An 18369-nucleotide genomic window follows, 5' to 3' on the forward strand; every position below is an offset into this window, starting at 1 on the left:
GCAATATATTTTATTTTAAAATCAAGTTTATATTTTTTATCTACGCTTGCAGATGTAATTCAATTTAATCTATTGAAATTTACGCATCGAGTTGGCATCTACAGCTGTGCCAGTGCTGCGAAGCGACGAACTGCCGCGCCGGTGTTGGAAGACGCTTGTGCAAAATATTCGGACTGCACACAAGAACATAAACGACACGTAAACGTCACCAAAAACTAGCAGCTTACCAGTTCGATTAGTTAGGATTAGTGAGAGATGCCCAACTAGGCAGCGCGCCCAGATTCGTCCAGGTAGCGTGAGTGTGCGAGTGGGCAAGTGGCGAGTGCCAAAACATATGCGAAGGTTGTCGGAAGGGAGGAGGAGCTGCCCTGCCCCACGAAAACTGCAATTTTCTGCGCTAGCCCTGGAACTGGAAGCCAACTAGCTGCTGTCGGAAAGACACCGCAACGGAGGACACGCGGACACCATGGCGCTTCCAGGCAATGGCATCTACGTGGTGCGGGGCGAAATGGCCACCCTGATGACGGCCATGCGACGTGGAACGCGTTGGAATGCCACAGCCTACGTGGTAAACAGTGCTCCTAATGCTCACTGCGATTAGAAACTATATATGCCCCTCTTCCCCACCCACAGGACGACGAGGATGACTTGCTGTTGAAGATGTTTATTGACCTCAAGCATGAGCTAAATCGGATCGAGGACCTGCGTCAGATCGAACCTCAAGTCTTCCTGGCCCCGTTTCTCGAGGTGATTCGCACGGCGGACGCAACGGGCCCGTTGACTAGCCTAGCCTTGGCATCTATTAATAAATTCTTGTCTTACGGGCTAATAGGTAACCTGAGTTAGTGCTTTCCCCTCTGCATTTGCTCATTCTGTACCTATCCCCAGATCCCACATCTCCAAATCTAGCTGACATTGTGGAGCGCATTGCCGATGCTGTGACACATGCCCGCTTTATGGGTACCGATCAGTCCTCGGATGGTGTCACCTTTATGCGAGTGATTGAGGTGCTGCACACGCTTATCCGCAGTCCGGAAGGAGCCGCCGTCAGCAATGGTTCCATGTGCGAGGTGATGCTCAGCTGCTTCAAGATCTGCTTCGAGCCGAGGCTGAGTGAACTGCTGCGTCGCTCGGCGGAAAAATCGCTCAAGGACATGGTGCTGCTCTTCTTCATGCGCCTTCCCCAGTTCGCCGAAGAACGCAGTGACACCATGCTCCAGAAGCGATTTACTATCGGAGATGCTGCCAGCGGAGCTACCCAAGAAAAACTAAAACGTAAGACGGTTGCCCAAGCCCCGACAGCACCGAGGAAATCATCAGCAGTGGGGGAACAGCCTCAAACACCGCAGTCTGCCAACCTGACGGTGCCAGGGCACTTGAAGGCGCCCATACTGGCCACCACACCCGCCAGTCCAGCGGGAAACATATTGGACATGCAGGGCAAGATTACGCAGACACCAACAACAACGGCGAGCACGGGGGAAGATGAAACCACTGTCCCGGACACTCCTGTTATTCAAGTGGAGTCGACTGATTCGGAGCCCTTGCTGGACGGCGAAACGGGTGAAGCAACCAGCACCCTGGCCGAGGCAAATAGTAGCGAGTACATCAACTCGGTGGGCGTCCGTTTTACACAGCAGTCCACCGATCACGATGTAACATCTCTCTCCCCTTATGGCCTGCCCTTCATCCAGGAGTTGTTCCGATTCCTCATAACCCTCAGCAATCCTCTGGATAAGCAGAACTCGGATAGCATGATGCACACGGGCCTTAGTCTACTCACAGTAGCTTTTGAAGTGGCAGCTGATAATATTGGAAAGTATGAAGGCTTGCTGGAGCTGGTAAAGGACGACTTGTGCAGAAACTTGATATCGGTAAGGGACTATTAATTGATTCCTTAGTTATTTCTAAACTAACTCTTGCCTTTCCCTACAGCTTCTCAGCTCGGAGCGGCTTAGCATCTTTGCCGCCAATTTGCAGCTCTGTTTTTTGCTATTCGAGTCTCTGCGCGGACATCTCAAGTTTCAGCTGGAAGCCTACCTTAGAAAATTGAGCGAGATTATTGCTAGCGATAATCCCAAGACGCCCTACGAAATGCGAGAACTCGCTCTGGACAATCTACTGCAGTTGTGGCGCATTCCCGGCTTCGTCACGGAATTGTATATCAACTACGATTGTGACTTGTACTGCACGGATATGTTTGAAAGTCTGACAAACCTACTGAGCAAGTATACGCTGTCAGCAACGAATGCAGTTTATAGCACCCACATTATCTCAATGGACACCCTGTTAAGTGTGATAGACAGCATCGAGCGAAATTGTGCCGCGAGCAAGAATAGCAGTAACAACAGAGAGTCCTTGCCAGAAGCTGCCCCAGCAACAGGTTGCAGCCGCCATTCTCGCCACAACAGCGGATTGGAGGGAATCGTAATTGATTCTGGCAATAGTGTAGCTATAGAAGAGAAAGTAGAGAACATCGCAAGCTTTATTAATGCGAGCTCACAGCGACTACGACTACAATCTGGCGGAGAGGGAGTGGGAATAACCAGTGAACAGCTGGCCAATGTCAAACAGAAGAAGCGTCTGCTATCCCAAGGAACAGAGCGTTTTAATCAGCGTCCAGAGAAAGGAATCCAGTATCTGCAAGAACACGGCATCCTAAATGCCGAGCTTGATCCCATGCAGGTGGCCCTGTTCCTTCGCGAAAATCCCGGGCTCGATAAGAAAATGATTGGCGAATATATCTCGAAAAAGAAGAACGTCGACTCTAAGATTCTAATTAATTTTGTGGACTCGTTTGATTTTACTGGTCTTCGAGTGGATCAAGCATTGCGTCTTTACCTGGAGACCTTCAGATTGCCCGGAGAGGCGCCATTGATCTTTTTGGTGCTGGAACACTTTTCTGATCATTGGCATGTGAGTATACACATCTACTAAGATACTTGCAGTCTTAGATATTAATCATGTATGTATCGCACCAATATAGAAACAAAACCAAGATCCGTTTGCCAACGTAGACGCTGCTTTCCGCTTGGCCTATGCCATCATCATGCTGAACATGGATCAGCACAACTCCAACGCGAAGCGTTTAAATGTTCCGATGACGCTTGAGGATTTCACTAAGAATTTGCGTGGTCTAAACGGTGGCGAAGATTTCGATCAAGAAATGCTGGCTCAAGTCTTTAATGCAATCAAGTAAGCTTTAGTACATATAGCTTACCCTCATTCGCTTATATTCAATTAATTATTATTAATTATTTAAGGAACGAAGAGATCGTTATGCCAGCAGAGCAAACGGGCCTGGTGCGTGAAAACTATCAATGGAAAGTACTGCTTCGACGAGGAGACACACACGATGGACATTTTCACTATGTGCATGACGCATCATACGACGTGGAGATCTTTAATATTGTATGGGGTGCTTCTCTGAGCGCCCTAAGCTTTATGTTTGATAAGAGCACTGAAACGGGCTACCAAAAAACATTAGCAGGTACATCAACATCTAATAATTACCATTCATTTCTAACATTACGATTGCATTGCAGGTTTCAGCAAATCCGCTGCCATATCGGCGCACTATAATCTGCATTCGGACTTCGATGCCCTCGTTTTAACTCTCTGCAAATTCACAACGCTGCTGAGCAGCGTAGAACAGCATGAGCCCGCTCCGGCGAACAATGAAACCCAGCAAGCTGTGAACTTTGGATTGAACGGAAAGGCTCAGGCTGCCATGCGAACGGTGTTTCTATTGGTTCACGACTACGGCGACTGCTTAAGAGAGAGCTGGAAACACATTTTGGATCTATATCTGCAGCTTTTCCGTCTCAAGTTGCTGCCAAAATCATTGATCGAAGTGGAAGACTTTTGCGAGGCGAACGGAAAGGCCACGTTAATCCTGGAAAAGCCCCGCGAGAAGCAGGAATCGGGACTATTTTCCAGCCTGTACTCATTTATCAGTTCGGAGGGTCAGAGAGAACCAACGTACGAGGAGCAGGACTTCATCAAGCTTGGACGGAAGTGCATTAAGGAGTGTCAGCTGGATCAAATGCTGCAGGAATCAAAGTTTGTGCAACTAGAGTCGCTACAGGAGTTGCTCAAATGCGTTCTGGCGCTACTGAAGGCTCCTCAGGGGCACAAATCCATTGGCCTGCCGTACGCCGAAGATCAAACTGTTTTCTGGATGGAATTTTTGGTCAAGATAGTGGTTCATAACCGTGATCGCATGATACCGCTTTGGCCAGCAGTTCGAGACCAAATGTACCTACTGCTTATGGGCAGTGCCTCCTGTGGATACGACTACCTACTCAACCGATGCATTGTAGCGGTCCTGAAACTAGCTATCTATCTGATGCGAAACGAGGAGCTGTGTCCGATCGTATTGCAATCGCTCAAGATGCTTTTAATGCTTAAGCCAGCCTTGTTGCTGCGCATTTCTAAACAGATTTCCATTGGTATCTATGAGCTGCTCAAGACGTCGGCCCAAAACATTCATTCCGAGCAGGACTGGCAGATTATTTTCAATCTACTTGAATGCGTGGGAGCCGGAGCTGTACCGCCCAGTTACGATGATGCGCAGCTGCCATTGCCGCCCAACGGAAGCGCAAAGTCTGATGGTGCTATAAGTGGCGAGGAGGACGCAACTGCCGTGCCAGAGCGTGGTTACACTTCCGACTCGGAGATCACGAAGGCATCTGCAGCCCCTGCTGCCTCCAGTCCCAGTGCTGAGAACTGGATTCTGGTCAATAACAAGGACAGTGAGTTAACTACGGCCTCCAGGTGAGATTCTTCTCTCATTAAACTTTCATATCTAATACAACCAAGTTGCTTTTGCAGACCACAATCTCCGCCTAGCCTGAGTGCTCCTCCAGTAAATACGCTTGTATACAGTTGTCAGTTACTGGACCACGCTCCGTTTGCCCTTTTCAAGTGCTGGGATTCGCTGGCGTTTATCGTGCGCAGTGTGGCACACATCACGCCTTACAATTTTGAAGCCTGCGTTCGCTGCATCCGCATCTTTGTGGAGGCTTGCCGGGATGGAGGTATACGCCAGCGCCGAAAGCTGGAATCGGTGGCTAAGCAGAAAAGTTCCAAGAAGCGCAGCGAACGCAAACCGGGCATGGCTTCCTCCGCCTCGAGCAGTAATCTTACTCTTCTGACGGGCGACCCGTCAGACAACCAGATAACCGGAAATGCGGCAGAGCAGGAGGACCTAGCCCAGCGCTACGAACAGTTGTCCATTCAACTGCTGGACCTGATGTATACGTTGTACACGCGAACTGCCCAGATCTTCCGATGGTGGGCGGAAGAAGGATGCACAGTGCCGCAGTCGGCAGCTTTGTGGTCACCGGGCTGGTGTCCATTGCTTCAGGGCATTGCCAGGCTGGCAATGGATCGGCGGCGAGAGGTGCGCACCCATGCCATCTCGTGCCTGCAGCAGCGGGCTTTGCTAGTCCATGACCTGCAGACGTTGTCGGGAACAGAATGGTGCTCTTGCTTCCACCAGGTGCTGTTCCCCCTCCTAAACGAACTTCTGCCCGAGAGCAATGCAGCCGGCCAACTGGACGCCGCTCTCCTCGAGGAGTCGCGTATACGAACGGCCACCATTATGTCCAAGGTGTTCCTACAACACCTGACCACGCTCATCGAGCTGGGAAATGCTTTTAACGAGCTATGGCTGGATATATTGGACTACATTGAGCGCTTTATGAAGGTGGGATCGGACACATTGTCGGAACAGATGCAGGAGATACTGAAGAACATGCTGCTGGTGATGCACTCAGTGCGAGTGTTCCACAATCAGGATGGTAGTTTACAGCAGGCTCTTTGGGAGCTAACCTGGCGACGCATTGGTGAATTTTTGCCCAACCTGAAGGAGGAGCTTTTCCACGACGAAGGTGAGTAACGCGGTGTTTTAGTATAGGTCTAATCTTTTATCCCACCAGCAGATTCAATTTCTTCAGCGATCTCGCTTGACTTTACGCAAATTAAATTCGCCCATTCTACGGGCACAACCAATTATTCCTTGTCCCTGCCGCTATATGGCTATAGTCCAAAGATTTCCTCAATATCCGCGAGCAAATGTGATACCCTTCCGGCTACGCAGCGCAAGAAACCATGGGCCAAGCTAAGATCCAAGCTGAAGTTGCTCAAGAAAATTGGCAAAAAGAATTGAATAGTGTTATATTTCCTTTTATCTTTCCACCTCCGCATTTATGTCTTCATATTTTTATACTAACTAAACAATAAATGTGCTCAATATTGATTGCAGGCAAGCGAGCTCAGACCTTAACGAACCCAGCTCCACTGGCAGCTGTGACTGCCGCCCCACAGCAACAGGTACCAGCGGTGACCATTTTGCCCAGGCAAACTCAGGTTTCCAACGAGTTGGTGGTGAGCGCACCCACTCCGCCGGCAGCCACACCTTTGCTGGGCTCGCCCGTCGAGTCGCCGAGGAGGAGCATTATACTGCAGCCACCCATGGCCGACGCACTGCAACAACCACCCAGCTTTGTATTTGCTCAGGTAGGTTCTACAAGAATAACATATTCTTTCCCATTATAAAACAAATATTTTTCATGAACATGTGTGGACAGCCCATTATTGTGCCACCGCAGCCGCCTGCAGTTACGGACCCAATACCACCAAGTACATTATTGCCGGATTTGGTGAATGAGGCAACTGCTGCTGCCGTGCAAGCCACGACCACGTCCCCGACGCACAGCCCGCAGGAGGCGGAGCAGCCGGCTTCAATAGTCCAGCAGACCAACATCGTAACCACCAACAATACGTACAATAGCTACGCCATTGAGGTGCCCATGGCGCCGGAGACAACTGCGGAACAGTTTGGGCAGCAGCAGCAGCAACTGCTCTACCAACAGTACTATCAACAGTATCAGGCCCAGCAGCAACAGTTGCCGGCTCCAGCCAGCGATCCTGCCATCAATGTGCCAATTAGTCATCTGCTGGCCGGAAATGCGTACCCATCGCTCCCCAAAATGCCACAGGCATCCATTGTGCACAGCTTTGCGCCCGTTTACGAAAGCCAGGCGGCGACGAGTGGAGCGGGGCCAGCAGCAGCGGACATCTATCAGGAGTATGTGCAAAATCCGTACAACCTTACGTTGCAACAGCATCCCCAGCAGCAGCGCCATCAGCAGCAGCAACTGCAGCAGCAACAACAGCAGGCTCCAGGAATGGCCACCGCATTTCCCTCCGTTGCCACGCCAGCCAACTACTTTAATGTGAATGTGGACCCTAGTAGCATACCGCCCGGATCGGAACTGCTCTACGGCCAGCAGTGAAGAGGAGCATTGAAAGTACATTTCAATTTCAATCCACCTGACCGTCTTATTTTGTACCCCGTGTTGTAGAGAAGCGCTCTTATCGTAGTTAATTTTATGAAATTGTGTCAATTTGTTTCTGTTATTTATGCCTCCCCCAACTAAAGTAGAACTACATTCCGCCCTGGCGTGTGTTTATTAAGCTATCTAAAAAAAACAAACCTAAATCACAGATGCAGATGCGAAGTTCGGCTGAAACCCCTATAAGCTTTAGTAATGCAAATAGTTCAATTAATATTAATTAAATAATTATATCTTCTGTATGTTATGCAAAGAGGCAAACTGTAAATAATCAAAATTAAAAGTCTATAAAACAAATCAAACTCGTGGTGTTTTATACATTGAAATGTTCTTAAAGCCTTGTTGGGACTAAAAAAATTTAATTGCCGACTGTTGCAATAACAAAAAACTAACCCAACTCCGTGACAATGCATATCGCAGCATTGCCGTGACCAGGATTCGAACCTGGGTTACCACGGCCACAACGTGGGGTCCTAACCACTAGACGATCACGGCTACATCGGTTGACGTTTGACGGCTGCCAAATTACTTTTTTGAAAGAAATCAGTTTTAACTTCAATCTTCAATCTCTAAAGTTTCTATAAATAGCATAGATAATAAAAATGTTACTGTTTTTATTTATCACTTCATTTAGAATTTCGGACACCGACCGTATATCAAAAGTAATTTTATTTTAAAAGAAAACAAGTTTTCATTACTCGCTCAAGACGTGATTATTGGTTAATTAAAAATAGCCCTGCCTTTCACTGGGCGTGCCCAATGCCTCTCACTTTTCGAGATACTAACAGTTAAGCTACTAATTAAGCTACCCATTACCAACAATTTTCAACACATGCGTAATATTATACAAATTTGACAACATTTTCAATGAAACACTAATTCGAGTTATCACTAAAAGTTATGATACATGCGTGTAGAAATATATTTATGTCGCTTAAGTACCAATCTATGCTCAAATATATTTGACGATTACTTCAAAATATCATAAATATGTTTTTATTCATCCTTAGAAATTTTCAGGGTATACCTTTGAATAAAAATATAAGCAGCGTTAAACTTAAATCTGTATTGTTTGTATACGAGAAGTTTTTATATCATTTATAAAATATATACATATTTAAGCAAATTTAAAAATAAAAAAAACCCCATTTCCGTGACAATGTTTATTTCAACATTGCCGTGACCAGGATTCGAACCTGGGTTACCACGGCCACAACGTGGGGTCCTAACCACTAGACGATCACGGCTACAACGGGGTGTTGGGCACTGCCAGCCAGAATCCAAATCTAAGGCACAGTGTTGCAGAACGACACACAAAACTAAGTAATATTAATTACTGAAAGCAATCAGTTGATGAAAACGAAAGCTTATCAAATTTCTCGCATAATACAATAAATGCATTATAATAAGTATACGAAACACATGTCTCCAACATCAAGCACCAGATGACGCCAACCAAATATTTCGTTACGCAGCACTATTTGGGTGCTATCGTTTAATCGGTCTATCGATATCAATAATAAGCCCAAGCAAACAGGCAGCCGGGTATTGTTAAATTAAGGTAAGTTTGTAACTGAAACACTCGTCAGTTAAATGGTTGATTAAAGTCATAATAGTTCATTAGCTTGAAAACAACCATTGTGAAGAATGAGTAGCTTTAAGGCCATCGAAATGGAATCCGATTCAAGCGAAAGAGGAGAGACCAAAGCCCCGAACGGAAGTGTCGGTGGAAAATCTATTACATTCAACGAGCTCGGTGCTAAAACAGCCAAGTTCGAAAAAATTGTCCCTGATCTAGCATATCCATGCACCTCGGGCCAGGCAAACACATCGACTGGCACTGCGGCTGATGGATCCAGTAAGAGTGGACGCCACAGGTCCAGGAAGAGCCAGCATGGCGCCAGACGCATAAGTGCTGACCTTCAGTTCGAGTCGGTTGCTGCAGACGAGCTGGGAGCCGGTGGATCCAAGGCACCTAAGAAACGCAAGATGGAGCAGAAAGCTGCGGTCGCCGAGGACACGGCGAGCGTGGCCATCAGAAATTTTGTTCAGAGCGATGAGATGCAGGAGCTCATCAAGCGCATCGCCAACGAGCGGGTTCGCTGCAACTTCTTGCTGGCCACCTATCAGCTGCCCGACATGAACTTCAGCCTCAACACGTCCATGGATACGCTACGCAATCAGTTCCGGGAGCGCCTCAAACTGCGTCGCGACCGAGGAAATGCCAATTCAGCTTCCTCTGCTCCATCCCCAGCCAGCAGCAGCCAGAAATTCCCCACCAAGGGAGTTGCGAAGGCTAAAAACCCGTAGAATTATTATCTTTTAAGAGTAAATAAACATTAAATGAAATAACAAATTTCGGAGCTGCTTTAGTAACCCGACACACTCAGAATCAACCAAATATTCATACATAAACATACAACCAGACATACATATGTTAAACTATTTGTAAGAAGCAACAGATTAAAAAACATTCCCCTTCAATATTATTAAAGACAATTCAAAATTCGTTTCGCTTAAACATAGATTTATTTACCCATTACTTGCTTGCTTACTTGCTATGACTTTCTGCGCACTGTGCTGAAACCAGTCATTTGACAGCGGCCTTGCATCACCCGATGTAGCCGTGATCGTCTAGTGGTTAGGACCCCACGTTGTGGCCGTGGTAACCCAGGTTCGAATCCTGGTCACGGCAATGTTGAAACAAACATTGTCACGGAATTGGGTTTTTTTTTATACTAATTATTTTGATAAAAATGAACATAATTATTAATCAAATTGAAATGATATTTATATAAATCATGTTTTTGCTAGTCTTTTTATTTGATTTTCTATTTAATTTGGGGTAGTGAATAATAATTACATCTCCACATTTTTTTTAGGTGACCTGGTGGGATCTTGGAAAGCCGCGCCCAGCAACCCAATGCAGCCGTGATCGTCTAGTGGTTAGGACCCCACGTTGTGGCCGTGGTAACCCAGGTTCGAATCCTGGTCACGGCAATGTTGAATTAAACATTGTCACGGAGTTGGGTTATATTTTATTTAAAAATGTTTTTTAGCTGGCAATTGAATAATCTTGTGAACAAAATGTTGGGTATCAAAAACTCGTTGAGTTATAAGTCCATAAGCACCATTGAACCAAATACTTCAAAATATTTTAAATTTTAAAATATACGTTTTTCTGGCAAAGTAAAGATGGATGGCACGAAAACATCAAGCGCTGAGGAAACGGAAAACGCAGAAACTGCTAGTCATGCTAAAAACATTAACGAAAACGTATCAAAATTTTATGAAACTATTGGAAATATTTCCAGAAACATGCGCAAGGACGATTGGACATATCTACAACGCCATCCAGAGATCCGAGCCATAATTCGGGTCATTACAGCCGAGGCGGTTAAGGCAAAGCCATCGAATATCTACCAATTTACAGCCAATTTATTTGGCAGCGAAAGAGACGAGGAGATGGTGGAAAAGGCAATAATTTTTTTTGCATATTTACATATCTGAAAAAAAATCACCTAAAGGAATGTTTTTTCTAGATAAACAAGCAACTTAAGTGGTTGGAAGAGCAGTTGCGAGGGGGTATGTGGAATCCTAACGAAGGATGTGCTCCGTTTCCAGAATCCAGCGAGACTTCTTCAGAAACTAAGTGCCAAACTAATTTTAATGCCACTGAGAATTTCAACATACTCGAAAAGCCAGTTTGCCCTGAAAATTATAAGCCAGATTGCAAGGAATGTTAAAAATGTGAACTTAAGAAATTAAAAAATTTATAAATATATGTAATTACATATTTAAATTACTGATTTATAACATTGCCACATTAGGCAACACTGGATTTGACAGTCAGCGTTGCCAGACATTTAGGGAGCAGTCTGGCAGCCTAAGCCAGAAAGCGTGATATAGAGTACGGCGACTTATCATTAGAGCGGAAAAGCGGAAAAACTATTTAAAGTGTTGTGTAACTTTTTAAAACAGTGAAAATATCAGTTGGTAAATTCAAGTTATTTGCTCCCAAACAGCCAAATAAATGGTAATACGCGAGGACAGTCCAAAGCACCGACAAAAAGCGAGGTCGCGACATCGAAGAGGAGGACCAGCCATTTTTCGTGGTGAGTAAGAAAATATATGAGTGGATCTAACCACCACCCCCGCCTCCTCGCTGTCCTCTATTTTGTTTTGCTCCGCCCATTCGTTGTCAAAGACACTAACAAAACAGCTTTGTACGAAGATTATTTAATTTCGATATGTTGATTTTGGTTTAAAATACGTTAAAGTGTACTTAAAATAACGCTTGGCATGACCAATTTCTGATTGCTGTGAAACCACAACAATAACAACAGTCCCGGCCGGCAAACGACAGGGAAAGCAAAAGTAAAAGGAAACCGAAAACGTCATTCCTGCGTTGACTTTGAAACCCTGGAGTTGTGTTATTCGCCGGAAAAGTTGTATTCTTTTAGCCGAATTTTCGCGAAGTCCGTTAGTGAAAATGATGCCCCACGATAGGAAAATACTTAGGTGACAGTCGCCAGCTGGAACAACACGAATCTAGTCGCAACAACATGATTTAAAGCAAATTTTTGCCATTTATTCTCATTCCAGGCAACATACACGCCAGAACCAGAATACGAATCGCCGGCGCCCCAGGTTCGCCAGCAATAGCTTCCACACCAAAATGGGTAGCAACTCCAAGGCAGACCCCATCTCGCTGACCTTCCACGACTCCTGCCTGCGGATGTCCGACGTCCAGCTGCTCCACGGCCCCCACTGGCTGAACGACCAGATCCTGAGCTTCTACTACGAGTACCTGGCGCACATGAAGTACAAGACCAACGCGGATCTGCACTTCATTGCGCCGGAGATTACGCAGTGCATGAAGTACATGGGCGACCAGGAGCTGAAGCAGCTCCTCGACCAGAGCAACACCACTGGCAAGCCCTTCATCTTCTTCGCGCTGAACGACAACGAAACCACCGATGCTGGTGGCAGCCACTGGTCACTGTTGGTCTTCTCGCGTCCGGAGAAGACTTTCTATCACTTCGATTCATACGGGAACAACAACACGGGCAACTCCCTGGAGCTGATGAACAAGATCAAGGAGCTGCTTGGCGTCCGAATGGCCAAATTCCGGCCCATGCGCTGCCTACAGCAGGCGAACGGCTACGACTGTGGCATCCACGTAATCTGCATGACCGACCACATCGCCGATTATCTAAACCGATACGAGGTGATCGACGGACTGCCGTCGCTGCACATCGACACCGTAAAGGCGAAGCGCACCGAGCTACTGAAACTCATCCTGTCGCTGGGCGGCAAGGGCTAGAGGCTGGCGGGGATTGCCCTTCCGAACCGCCCACAACCGAGTAGTTTTTAAGTGACCAAATTACGAATTTAACTCGTTACCGAAAGAAGAGAAGGGGCATCGGAATTACATGTGTAAATACGATATCCATGATATCGCTAGTTGTAGTGGGTTTAGTTTTCCTCGCCGAATGAAAATGTTTAAAAAACAAAAGCAATTGAGGCGGTGAGTCGGCATATTTCTAAGGTTGGTCTTTCAAATAAAGATTTGTTTAGCCACAAAACGCGTTGGCTTCGAATTCAGCATTCTGATTTCTCTGCTTGTTTGGTCAATGGGCGCCTGTCGCCAATTAATGAAAACAAACATATCAGCTTTGGTTGCAATTATTTATTATAAATGCAAAACGGGAACGGATCCGCGCGGATCTATGATTAGATTACATTTAAAAACACATACAAAATAGATAAATCCACATCGAAAATTGATATTACAATGAGGCACTGGAGTACACAAGGAATACCTTTCATCGCCAGGCGAATGCTCGGTTGGGTGGGGGTAGTTAGTATTGGGTGGGGGGAGACCAGGACGTTCACCTGACCACTACTATCTAAAAGCTAGCTAAGCTGCATACTTGCACGTACGCATTCGTTTGAGACTGCTCCTAGAGCCGAACTTCGGGCTTGGCCCAGCCGCCAAAGGCTCGCTCCAATTCCTCGGCAACGGCCAAACACAGTCGATCCTGGTTGAAGTTGGCGATGATCTGGACGCCCAGCGGCAGACCCTCGCTGCCCAGCTTGCCCAGCGGCACAGCGGTGGCCGGGAAGCCCAGCACATTGACAATACCAGTGTAGGCAAAGTTAATGGGTCGGGTAATGGGCTCATTGTGGTATGGAGCCACCGTGGGATGCGTGGGATAGATTAGCACACCGTTATCGCCCAGCAGGCTTTGCAGCTCCTCCCTCAGCTCGTTTCGCTTGCGCACCAGATGATCGTACTTGGGAGATCCGTGCTTGCACTGTGCACTATCCATGATAGCTGTCGACAGGCCAATGAATGTGTGCTTGGAAGCGCCGAAGAACCACTTAAAGAGCTCCAGGTACGTGTTGATGTCATGATTCAGGTTGCCCAGCTGGTAGGCAAATCCATGGCCACTGTCGTCGCGCATGTTGGCGAACCAAATGGCCGCCGACTGCCGGAAGTGGGGCAGCTGGATGCGCTCCACTTTCTGATTGCCGAACTTCTCCCTCAAGTGCTGTGCCACGCGGTTCATGGCCTGCAACAGAAATATTCCAGATTAGAGGATTTGATTCAGAAAGAAAGAAATTGATCTTACCTCTCTCAAGTCTGGATCAACGGCGGAAACCAAGCGGCCGCCGCCATCGGACTCCTGGTAGAAGAACTTCATTTTGGTTAGGTCCACATCCTCGTCCAGATTAAGCAGCGCCGCCTTCTCGCCCGCCATAATCTTTAGCATGGGTCGCAGGTCCTCGGCGAATCGTGACATGGGTCCCAGGCCGAGGAAGGAGTTCTGCTCGGCACTGAAGGGCGCTGGGAACTGACCGACATTGGAGACGACCAACTTGCTGGGCTTGTGGCCAAAGATGCCATTGAAAAAGGCTGGCATGCGAATGGAGCCACCAATGTCGGAGCCCAAGCCAAAGGCGGAGGCAGCCGCCGACTGTATGCAGCCCTCGCCACCGCTGGAGCCACCGACAATGCGGTTCGTGTCGTAGGCATTCCTTGTCCTGCCGTGCACCGTGTTGTTGCTCTCCCACCACATGCACACCTCGGAAACATTTGTGAGGGCAATGGGAATGGCTCCTGCCTTGCGCATCAAGGCCATGGCGTCCGCATCCCGCGCAGCACGCACATCCCGACGTTCGAAGAGACCAGCTGTGTGCAGCATGCCTAAAGCCAAACAAATGGATGAGCTATAGCAATGGTAATCCATATGAGAAACTTATGGGAGCTACTCACCCTTGACGGATATGCAATCCTTGGTGGTAATGGGCACGCCCAGGAAGGGCTTCTGTTTCGCCAACTCCTCCGTGCTGTATTGTCCAGACTTGACCAGGGCATCTGCCTCGGCTGCCTCCTTGAGAGCTTGATCGTAGCGCTCATCCACGACGCAGTTCAGAATGGGATTCACCTCCTTGATGCGCCGGATAAAAGACTCCAGGACCTGGACACTGCTTAGCTGCTCAAAGTGAGAGTAAGTTAGGTGTTTTGTAGAAGAAACTATTGCACACACTCACCTCCTGGTTGCGGATTTTCCGTGCCAACGATGTGGCCGACTCCAAAAGAATGGCATCTGTGATCGGTGGAACACTCTCACCCTTTTGGCCATAGATTAGCCGGAAAACGAATCGAATGCAGGTCTGCAGAATGCCGAAAATGTAACCACCAATGGCCTGGGCCAGTGGCACGCTCTTCGCCATTTCGTGGGATTCTAAGGAATGTGCGCCTGAAGAAGCTCAGCTACTTGGACTCAGAATTGGAACTGCGGGTGTTGGTGGCTGTGTACTTTGCCCTGGCCCATGTGTTATTGCTCTGGAATGTTGAAACGAGAACAAAAAAAAAATTAAATAAGGGAAGGCATACTTTAAGTGAGGTTTATTCGCAATTTAAACTGGTTTATCATGGATATTTTGTACACTTCTATAAGACTTTATAAAGCAACAGGAAAAAATAAACAACAAATCAGTAGAAATACAATATTGGGTCAAAATAGCTCGTTCTGGATTTATGATTGGTAATTAAGTCATTAAAGTCGGCAATTCATTTTATGGATATAATGGGTTTTACGCAATGTATGCAAGTTCCATGGAATCGAAACGGAAAATTTCTATTTATGTATGACTTGAATTATTGCGGGTGTTCATGCCAGAAAGTCTCATGATTTAGAATATTATTTGGAATTATTTATCAACAATAATAATTGAAATTGAAATTAATAAAAATAAAGACAGTACTCATAGTTGTAGTGCTTTTCACACATCTGAGGGCAATCGATTTATGAGCGTCTGTGCCGACACATAGTTTAATAGCCCGGCAATTAATTGGGGTGTCCCATTCCCAGATAGGCCAAGTCCACACCTGTGTGTGACTCATGGATAGATGGATTCACAAAAGCACGCGGGAAATATGGAAATTTCGAAACGTAGAACATTGCTCCAAAGTGCATGCATATGAGTAGGAAACCGTGATCATTATATTGGTCCCAAAACAAACAAAGGAACTGAAAAGTGCGCTAAGATTCAGCAAATAATGACAATATACGTATTTTATTGGGGAAAACGTGTGTTTCCCGATGGCGAGGAAAAGCCAAAGGAAAAAGCTGTTCTGGAATAAGTTGTTTAAACAAACGACTTTACTGTTCAAGTCGTAAACATTTCGCTGTTTACAAAAAGCGAACAATGGAAACTTTTAAGGCATCGGATATATGTACATATACACATAGATATATGGTTGATATATAGAGCTGGAATCGGGGCAGTATAATGTCGAAGGGGGCCAGAATCAGGATTTACTTTATTATCTTATCAGGAGTGCGCCTCAGACAGCTAATTCGCTACTTAAACACGAGAAGATAATGGCACAAAGGGGGAAACTTCAGCAGACCACGGAGAGTGAATAGCCCAAAAGCCGATCCCCGCCAGCTCATTAAACCATATCCACATCAGTACTCCAAATGGTTCGACAGAAAAAAAAAAAAACAACCAACTGATAAGCGGAGTGAGTCACAGGTCGCAGCTGTTTGTTTATGCCATTCGTTAGCCATAAAAAATAGAGCAACAATTGAACTAGTCGGTCTTGAACAATCCGAAAAGTGCTTCGTGAATGATTAGTGGAACTCAAAGTTCCCACTTCCTATCGCCTTGTGCTTATCTACATAATAATAATAATAATAATATATTGTTACGATTTGATTATTCTATTAAGAGTGCCTTTCAACATATCGCAGTCTGCTAATTGAACTGCCAGACATTCGAATTTTGAATGCAGTGAGTGCATTATAATCAAGTTCGCACTTTTAAATTGCGGGGGGGTGAAAATTCAAGGGGGAGGTGACAATTTGTCTGCTCGCGAATTTGAATAACAAACGAATAAAATGGCTAAAATTGCTAAGAGCATGCTATATGAAGTTCAAAGCACTCTGTTTAATGAATGGCAATTATTTTAAATTGGTTTTTAAGCTAGAAATGTTAAAAATGTACAGCAAAGCCGGGTGTTTAGTATTTCAAAGTTACAAATAGAAATTCACAATTACTTCAATAGCAGCTCAAAGTCTCAAAGTTTTCTAGAACTCCGTCATAATATTTAAAGGGAATTTCTTTTATAAGCCATTAAAAGTTTGCTACTAATGGGTTGCAGTGACACAAATCAAATGGTAAACATTTTCCCGGTGCAATATAAATCTTTTTCGCTTCAGTCGGTCGAAGTTCAGTGCGTGGAGATGCGGGACGATAATGGTCCAATAATCGGGCACTTAAGTGGGCAATCCGATAAGATTAGCCATAAATAATAATGAACTTGTTGCTTAGCTCCCCTTTTTGGCTCAGTGGCCAAAATAGTCAATTGTAAATTACTCGAGCGACGTCCAATTGGAATGTCAATCCCAGTTGCATGCCATTTCTAATTAGAAAAGAGTAGACGGGCCATTGATTTCCATCTGGATGGTGGGATATACATATGTACATATGCATATGTACGCAAAAGGTGGAAAAGCGAAGGTTGCGACCGGCGAAATGGTTTGTGGGGTTGCGGTAGTGGCGGCATCGGGGTGGGGGAGTTACCCGGGCGTGCGCCAGTGACATCATTTCGCTATTTCCATTTCCATTTCCAGCATATGCTTTGTTTGCACTACGAATTCATCAAGTGTCATTTGGCACTATGTGCGTATACTGTGCACATGTATGTGTGAGTAAAGTTTGTTTGCCTCAAAAATAAAGCAAACAAAAACAGAAACGTAAAACAACACAATAAAACCGATGACGTCACGAGGGAGCCTTTTTTAGTGTTCAATGAATGGGTCACAAGGATAAGAATGATCAGAAATCGCACTTTGTACAAGTTTAAATTGCAAATAACCGGTTGGCGAACAATGATTAGCGGTTACAGAGCGTTTGGCTGTATTCACAATCGCACAGCTACACTTTGGAGCGGCACGTAAACAAAACGATATGAAACCCAAGATAACAACTATACGCACACAGAGAAAAGTCTAGTTCTCCACCGCAGCGGCAAACAAACTCTATTATTTACCCGCTAAGCACAAACTCAAGTCCAATCAGATGGGCGATTTTTTTAAACCTACAGCGCTAGCGTGACCGTGCTTGCCATGCTGAAAAATAACAAGCTCGGTTGCGACCAAATTATCGATATACAAATTTGGAAATTTAATACGCTTAGTTTATTTTTATTGAAAGATGACATATTTCAGACGCAAAATTAATTGGTATTAGATTATTAAGTAAATAAATAATATAAAAATAAAACAATTAAATGAATAAAAGTTGTTCTACAAAGAGGCACTTGAGTTCAAGTATTTGTTTATTGTGTGTGAAAATGTTAAAATACTTATATTTAATACGCACCGAATTTCTAGGAAGCAATAAGAGATTGATGCGAAATATTGTTCGTTGTTGGTGATGCGAGATGCCAGGTGGAGAAACACTATTTTAATTTGCTTAGTATTTTTAG

The 18369-nt window shown here is 45.6% G+C and overlaps 5 protein-coding genes and 4 non-coding genes across 13 annotated transcripts; 6 read left to right on the plus strand and 3 right to left on the minus strand.

Annotated features, from left to right (window-relative positions):
• Positions 1–60: 60 nt before the first annotated feature.
• On the plus strand, positions 61–7658 carry LOC6734120 (Golgi-specific brefeldin A-resistance guanine nucleotide exchange factor 1). Of its 3 annotated transcripts, XM_039291922.2 has the most exons (10): positions 67–568; positions 634–832; positions 889–1874; positions 1936–2916; positions 2987–3195; positions 3264–3490; positions 3546–4776; positions 4834–5894; positions 6269–6522; positions 6594–7658. In XM_039291922.2, the coding sequence occupies exons 1-10, from the start codon at positions 467–469 to the stop codon at positions 7299–7301; spliced, it is 5958 nt and encodes a 1985-aa protein (XP_039147856.1). In that variant the 5' UTR covers positions 67–466; the 3' UTR covers positions 7302–7658. The 3 variants fall into 3 exon arrangements, with proteins under 3 accessions (XP_016027136.1, XP_016027135.1, XP_039147856.1); XM_016167882.3 differs by lacking the exons at positions 6269–6522; positions 6594–7658 and adding an exon at positions 5943–6230 and having other exon boundaries at positions 61–568; XM_016167881.3 differs by lacking the exons at positions 6269–6522; positions 6594–7658 and adding an exon at positions 5946–6230 and having other exon boundaries at positions 61–568.
• A 126-nt stretch (positions 7659–7784) lies between these two features.
• On the minus strand, positions 7785–7856 carry Trnah-gug. Its single transcript has one exon. It is a non-coding gene; the product is annotated as a tRNA-His (tRNA).
• Positions 7857–8536: 680 nt separating this feature from the next.
• Trnah-gug lies at positions 8537–8608 on the minus strand. The gene has a single exon. It is a non-coding gene; the product is annotated as a tRNA-His (tRNA).
• A 211-nt stretch (positions 8609–8819) lies between these two features.
• Positions 8820–9860, plus strand: LOC6734123. Of its 2 annotated transcripts, none has more exons than XM_016167885.3 (2): positions 8820–8922; positions 8978–9860. In XM_016167885.3, exon 2 carries the CDS (start codon positions 9009–9011, stop codon positions 9669–9671), a length of 663 nt encoding a protein of 220 aa, XP_016027139.1. In that variant the 5' UTR covers positions 8820–8922; positions 8978–9008; the 3' UTR covers positions 9672–9860. The 2 variants fall into 2 exon arrangements, with proteins under 2 accessions (XP_016027139.1, XP_016027138.1); XM_016167884.3 differs by having other exon boundaries at positions 8824–8922; positions 8986–9860.
• A 124-nt stretch (positions 9861–9984) lies between these two features.
• Positions 9985–10056, plus strand: Trnah-gug. Its single transcript has one exon. It is a non-coding gene; the product is annotated as a tRNA-His (tRNA).
• Positions 10057–10289: 233 nt separating this feature from the next.
• On the plus strand, positions 10290–10361 carry Trnah-gug. The gene has a single exon. It is a non-coding gene; the product is annotated as a tRNA-His (tRNA).
• A 99-nt stretch (positions 10362–10460) lies between these two features.
• LOC6734126 lies at positions 10461–11163 on the plus strand. Its single transcript, XM_002081119.4, has 2 exons — positions 10461–10838; positions 10904–11163. Exons 1-2 carry the CDS (start codon positions 10557–10559, stop codon positions 11105–11107), a joined length of 486 nt encoding a protein of 161 aa, XP_002081155.1. The 5' UTR covers positions 10461–10556; the 3' UTR covers positions 11108–11163.
• A 564-nt stretch (positions 11164–11727) lies between these two features.
• Positions 11728–12968, plus strand: LOC6734127 (sentrin-specific protease 8). Its single transcript, XM_016167886.3, has 2 exons — positions 11728–11882; positions 11967–12968. The coding sequence occupies exons 1-2, from the start codon at positions 11854–11856 to the stop codon at positions 12685–12687; spliced, it is 750 nt and encodes a 249-aa protein (XP_016027140.1). The 5' UTR covers positions 11728–11853; the 3' UTR covers positions 12688–12968.
• Positions 12969–13038: 70 nt separating this feature from the next.
• LOC6734128 (fatty-acid amide hydrolase 2-A) lies at positions 13039–18058 on the minus strand. 2 transcript variants are annotated; one of them, XM_016182263.3, is made up of 5 exons: positions 17932–18058; positions 14922–15216; positions 14644–14863; positions 14000–14574; positions 13039–13939 (listed from the first exon to the last, which is right to left on the minus strand). In XM_016182263.3, exons 2-5 carry the CDS (start codon positions 15102–15104, stop codon positions 13328–13330), a joined length of 1590 nt encoding a protein of 529 aa, XP_016027143.1. In that variant the 5' UTR covers positions 15105–15216; positions 17932–18058; the 3' UTR covers positions 13039–13327. The 2 variants fall into 2 exon arrangements, with proteins under 2 accessions (XP_016027143.1, XP_016027142.1); XM_016182262.3 differs by having other exon boundaries at positions 17879–18005.
• Between the last annotated feature and the right edge of the window lie 311 nt (positions 18059–18369).

This window comes from Drosophila simulans, chromosome 2R (genome assembly GCF_016746395.2).
Source record: "Drosophila simulans strain w501 chromosome 2R, Prin_Dsim_3.1, whole genome shotgun sequence".
In the NCBI taxonomy this organism is placed as follows: Eukaryota; Metazoa; Arthropoda; class Insecta; order Diptera; family Drosophilidae; genus Drosophila; species Drosophila simulans.

Excerpts from the sequence above, each read along its gene's own strand:
- LOC6734123 (XM_016167885.3), top strand. The coding sequence starts at position 9,009 with ATGAGTAGCTTTAAGGCCATCGAAATGGAATCCGATTCAAGCGAAAGA.
- LOC6734120 (XM_039291922.2), top strand. The coding sequence starts at position 467 with ATGGCGCTTCCAGGCAATGGCATCTACGTGGTGCGGGGCGAAATGGCC. Across the intron at positions 2,917-2,986 it reads ACTTTTCTGATCATTGGCAT|AAACAAAACCAAGATCCGTT; the intron begins GTGAGTATACAC and ends GCACCAATATAG. Across the intron at positions 4,777-4,833 it reads GAGTTAACTACGGCCTCCAG|ACCACAATCTCCGCCTAGCC; the intron begins GTGAGATTCTTC and ends TTGCTTTTGCAG.
- LOC6734127 (XM_016167886.3), top strand. The coding sequence starts at position 11,854 with ATGATGCCCCACGATAGGAAAATACTTAG. Across the intron at positions 11,883-11,966 it reads CACGATAGGAAAATACTTAG|GCAACATACACGCCAGAACC; the intron begins GTGACAGTCGCC and ends TTCTCATTCCAG.
- LOC6734126 (XM_002081119.4), top strand. The coding sequence starts at position 10,557 with ATGGATGGCACGAAAACATCAAGCGCTGAGGAAACGGAAAACGCAGAA. Across the intron at positions 10,839-10,903 it reads ACGAGGAGATGGTGGAAAAG|ATAAACAAGCAACTTAAGTG; the intron begins GCAATAATTTTT and ends TGTTTTTTCTAG.
- LOC6734128 (XM_016182263.3), bottom strand. The coding sequence starts at position 15,104 with ATGGCGAAGAGCGTGCCACTGGCCCAGGCCATTGGTGGTTACATTTTC. Across the intron at positions 14,864-14,921 it reads GGAAAATCCGCAACCAGGAG|CTAAGCAGTGTCCAGGTCCT; the intron begins GTGAGTGTGTGC and ends CACTTTGAGCAG. Across the intron at positions 14,575-14,643 it reads GGATTGCATATCCGTCAAGG|GCATGCTGCACACAGCTGGT; the intron begins GTGAGTAGCTCC and ends GTTTGGCTTTAG.